At 55.0% G+C, this 5,094-nt stretch overlaps 1 protein-coding gene across 1 annotated transcript; it reads left to right on the forward strand.

Moving 5' to 3' along the window:
• The first annotated feature begins 1,727 nt into the window (after positions 1 to 1,727).
• On the forward strand, positions 1,728 to 4,196 carry PAFAH1B3 (platelet activating factor acetylhydrolase 1b catalytic subunit 3). Its single transcript, XM_055310338.1, has 5 exons — positions 1,728 to 2,086; positions 2,268 to 2,357; positions 2,974 to 3,090; positions 3,169 to 3,291; positions 3,869 to 4,196. Exons 1-5 carry the CDS (start codon positions 2,009 to 2,011, stop codon positions 4,154 to 4,156), a joined length of 696 nt encoding a protein of 231 aa, XP_055166313.1. The 5' UTR covers positions 1,728 to 2,008; the 3' UTR covers positions 4,157 to 4,196.
• Positions 4,197 to 5,094: the final 898 nt, after the last annotated feature.

Raw genomic sequence — 5,094 nt, forward strand, 5'->3', positions numbered from 1 at the left:
TAGCTGCTCAGACCCTCAGTTTCTTTATTTGTAAAATGGAGTTGGTAATAGTACACCCTTCATGTGGTTGCTGTATGAAAATGAGCCAATATATCTAACTTGAAACAGCACTTGATTTGAATGAAATGAGTGCCTCGAAGCCATTTCCTGACAAGCTTTGCTTCCAGAAGTTCTTTTCTACCTTTCCAACTTTTCTATTTACAATTGTCCCCTCAGACCAAAAAAAAAAAAAAAAAAAAAAAAAAAAAAAAATTGAGAGAGAGCATGCCTGAGCAAGGGGAAGGGCAGACAGAATGGAGAGCAAATCCTTGAGCAGGCTCCCTGCTGAGTGCCTAGCTGTGGCCCGAGTACTCCCCATGCCCTGATAAGCTATATTACCTGTGTAGTATTGCTCACCCAGTCTTCCTGATTTTTCAAAGCCTAACTCAAATACTGCTAGGAAACCCCTCACCCTCAGGGCCCTCCTCTTCCTCCTCCTCCTCTACTTCTCTTAATCACAACCTTGATCGTTCTCCCAACTCTGTGTCTGATCTGTCTTCCCCAACAGGCTGGGACAAGGCCAGGATCTGACCCATTCATTTAATATTCAAGTTCTTATGAGCAGCCATAATACTTGGTACTATAAGGGCCTGTTCCAAACTAGTGGATGGAGGCAAAACATTAACATGATAAATAAGACTATCTCAGTACCAACCTACCTAGAAAGAATGAATAGATTGAATAGATGGAAGGTCCCATCTGGGAGCAGAGCTACAGGAATATAGCCAGGAAGTTTGGGGGTGGGTAGGTAGGGGACCCCCACCTGGTCCCTGAGAACTGGAGAGCTGGGAAGACTTGAGATTTGAGATTAATATGGGACAGTGGGGGGCGACCTTAGGTGGCCTTGGCTATGGTTGTAGGTTTCAGTGCCCAGAAACACTTGAGGGTTTAGGGAGAGGAACGGAGGCCACAGATCTGCAAGATGAGCTGGGCGGGAGGGCCGCCAGGCTGGACCTGGGCCTTGCAGCATCTCTAATTTCCTTTCTCTTTCTGCACTTTCTGCTGCCCTCTTTGCAGGGCCAGTGATGTATGATGTATGTAACGCAAAGATAGTTTAGATCTTATGCCACAAAACCTGGTTTTCAGCGGGGCGGGAGGGGGTATTGGGAGGAGGCACGAGCAGACAAGCTCACTAAAGTGCTAGTGCTGCCTTAGCCTTACAACTGAGGCTCTATTTTTCACATGTTGCCATCTTCCTTTTTTCTCCCCACATCAGTAGAAAATAGGAGCGTCCCCTCCTAGCCAGGTGCGTAGGAGCCACCCCCTCAAAGGATCCAAGAATGGACTCGTCCACTCACTCCCCTTCCCCCCCCCCACGTGAATGAGACACACAGCGCTGGTGATGGCTCACACACACAGCTGGTGATCTCTCTCTCTCTCTTTCACTCTGACACACACACACACACACACACACACACACACACACACACACACACACACACACACACACACACACACACACAGCTGGTGATCCCTTCCGCACATTTCTCACCCTATAGCAAATGGTTTCTCCTCCCAAGAAAAGACTCTAGATTCACCACCCCCCCCCCCGCCCAACACACGCTGGGCCTTTCAGGTAGTTCACCCCTCCCCCTGCCGCGGGTGTGGTGGCTTCTCCCTCCCCCACGGGTGCTGATGGTCTCGCCTCGCCGTCCCCGGGCGCCCCGGTGCGCTAGCGGCCGCCGCGGGAGAGCGAGCGGCCCGGGCGGGAAGCGCTGGACGAGCCCACTGCGCGGCCGGCGCGGGGGAAGCACGGGCTCCCAGTTCCACCTCCCCGTCTAAGTGCGGGTTTCCGCTCCTGCAGAGGGAGGCGGCGCCCGGGATCGGCCAGCGGCCTCGCGGGAGTGCGGGCGGCGGGACCGTCCATTGTTGCCTGGAAGGGAGGGGTGGGCGTGGCGGAGCCACCCCCTGGGCCAACTCTCCCGGGTCGACCTCGCTCGCCCATCCTTGCAGGAGCGGCGGCGCCAAGATGAGCGGAGAGGAGAACCCAGCCAGCAAGCCGACGCCGGTGCAGGACGTGCAGGGCGACGGACGCTGGATGTCCCTGGTGAGCGACCCGGCCCGCGAGACTCTGGAGTCCGGGAGGGGCCTCGGGAGAGCAGCTGTTTGGCGCTGTCTCTCTACGTGATTAGGAAACAGGGCAGTTGGGGTGGTGCTGCCTAAGGAAGCAGAGCGGGGCGGGCCCAGGAGCGCGCGTGGCACTGACTCCCCCTTGTACGTCCCCGAAGCACCATCGGTTCGTGGCCGACAGCAAAGATAAGGAACCCGAAGTCGTCTTCATCGGGGACTCCTTGGTCCAGCTAATGCACCAGTGCGAGGTGAGGCCCGTGCAGGTCCCAGTCCCCCTGCCCCACCCAGGCCTATGCCCTCTCACACCCGGATCAGAGCCCAGGCCAGATCCAGTATGAGGTACCCGAATAGCAGCAGGCAGCACCCACAACCCCAAATCTTGGTGTAAGGTGCAGCATTCTCCTGAGAAGGAACTGTGTGACTGGTCTTTGTCAGATTGAGGCTTTCTTGCAAGAAGGTTGCCTAAATTGAGACTCTATTGTTTGCTTAAGGGAGTGCACAGCCCAAATGGATGTCCATAAAGCTGTGGTCTTTCCACGAAGTGAAAGCTGTAATAGCACTCCACAAAGGGGGCTCAATTATGTTATCTTTCCACTAAGTGAGGTCAAACTGTAATAGCTTTCATGAATTGTAATGTTTTTGGTTCAATGCATGACTCAAGCAAATGGCTTTTCATAAAGTGAGTCTTGCTTCTGTGGGGCTCCGTGAAACAGAGAGTATAATAGGTTTGCATAAAGTGAGGTTTTGACCACACTGCTTCTGTAAGGCAGGGCTCTTCCACGATGACGTTTGGTTAACACTTGTACAGAGGGCAGTGGTCCCTGCTGTCAACACCCCGGTGCTCACACCACTTCTCATCTACAGATCTGGCGGGAGCTTTTTTCTCCTCTGCACGCGCTTAACTTTGGCATTGGCAGTGACAGCACGCAACATGTGCTTTGGCGGCTGGAGAATGGTGAGCTGGAACACATCCGGCCCAAGGTGAGCAGAGCCTGAGTGGGCAGCTAAAGCACCCTAAGCCTCTGCCCTTACCACTGCTTCATGCCTCTCTTTCCACAGATTGTGGTGGTCTGGGTGGGTACCAACAACCACGGGCACACAGCAGAGCAAGTGACTGGTGGCATCAAGGCCATTGTGCAGCTGGTGAACCAACGACAGCCCCAGGCCCGGGTCGTGGTACTGGTGAGAGCAGGGGAGGTCAGGGACGAAAGAATGGCAGTGGTCTGGGACCCCCTAGGGTGCAGCTGCAGCTGGCACAGTTCTGGGCAGCAAGGCGGCAGAACAGTGGCTTTCAGGCAAAAGCTCACATTGAAGCTTGCTACACACCCAGCAGCTGCATTTAAGGCCGTGTTCAGGGACCAGTAAGCCCCTTTTTCCTAAGGAACTGCTGATGATTCTGGGGGTGTTGCAAAACCCAAAATGGTTAGCCAAAAGTAGTCACATTCCTAGGGTGAATCCAGGCTCCACCCTTCCAGCTGGAATGTTTGCTACTCGGAAAGAGGGACTGACCCTTTGCCATCCATGCTGTCAACATTTTTATGATTGATACTTGGAAAGGGGCTGGCATCCGGAAGGTTCTTGCTGAGTTGGGGGTCTCAGACTTGGTATCAGGAATTATCCTGCCAACACCCTGCTTTCCCATTCTGAGTGTATTCCACAGGGCAGAACTCTGTGGGGCGGGTGAAGGGTTTGGCCCAGAGCACAGGATACCCAGATGCTGGTAGAGTGTCTCCTCACAACCCTTGGTGCCCCTCCCCAGGGCCTGCTTCCAAGGGGCCAGCACCCTAACCCACTTCGTGAGAAAAACCGGCGGGTGAACGAGCTGGTCCGAGCGGCACTGGCTGGCCACCCACGGGCGCACTTCCTGGATGCCGACCCTGGCTTTGTGCACTCAGACGGTACCATAAGCCACCATGACATGTACGATTACCTGCATCTGAGCCGCCTGGGCTACACACCTGTCTGTCGGGCCCTGCACTCCCTGCTTCTGCGTCTGCTGGCCCAAGACCAGGGCCAGGGCATCCCCCTGCCAGAAGCTACACCCTAAGCATCCTCCTCCCCCGACATTAAATTCTCATTCCTCAGTCTCCCGTTTCTTGCTTTATGGCCAAGCCTTCTGGGCACCTCAACCTCAACTTCGACTTCTGCAACCCTGGAGCTCTGGAGGGTGTTCTGCTTTTGCCCGAAGCAGGCATCAGCCGATCCATCAAGGTGTTCTGGTTCTTGGAGAGTCTGGCAGGTTTCTACTATCAGCTCCACACAGGCACTACTGCTCAGTAACACACTAGGTGAAACCAGTTTGCCAACACTACCTATAGGATTAAGGTTAAGCAACAATTCTAGAAACATAGCAGCCTGGCAAAGCCCATCCAAAGCTACCCTCTCCTCCTTGCCGAAGATCTTCCCCTGGCTGGTACTTCTGGTGCTCTGGTCTTAGCTTAGATGCCACTTCCTGACACTCTCCATCCCAAGCAGTCCTCCCTTCACACCTGGCATGGTTATGTGTCTCCCCAGAGGGACACTGTCCACAGGCTGGCCATGAGGGGTGGAACCCAGAAGAAGCTCCTTTGGGCCTGGCTGCAGTGCTGCCTCACGCCATGTGGGGGCAGCAGGAGCCACTGAGAACTGCACTGTACCCCATTCCAACTAGGTTCAGACCTCCTGGGTCACTTCGAGGGTGGACTGCCCTTCCTGTAGCACCTCATCCCAGGCCTTCCCCGACCCCCTCATACTGGATGGCTGTGAGAGAGACACACAGGCACAGTGACTCCCAAGCACCGGGGCTGGAGAGGCTGCTGTTCTGGGTGAGGCTGGGCCGTCAGCCCACAGGGTCCCTCTGATGTTGGGAGGGTAAGGTCCTAGACTCACTCCCCCAACATCATTGGGGGGCGGTGGTGAGTGTATAGTAGAGTTCCTTGCCCCATCTGGGGACAGGCCCGGTACAACCCCCACTCCTTCTCCCTTTAGAATGGGCAACCACACAGG

This window comes from Nyctereutes procyonoides, unplaced genomic scaffold (assembly GCF_905146905.1).
Source record: "Nyctereutes procyonoides isolate TBG_1078 unplaced genomic scaffold, NYPRO_anot_genome, whole genome shotgun sequence".
NCBI lineage: Eukaryota > Metazoa > Chordata > Mammalia > Carnivora > Canidae > Nyctereutes > Nyctereutes procyonoides.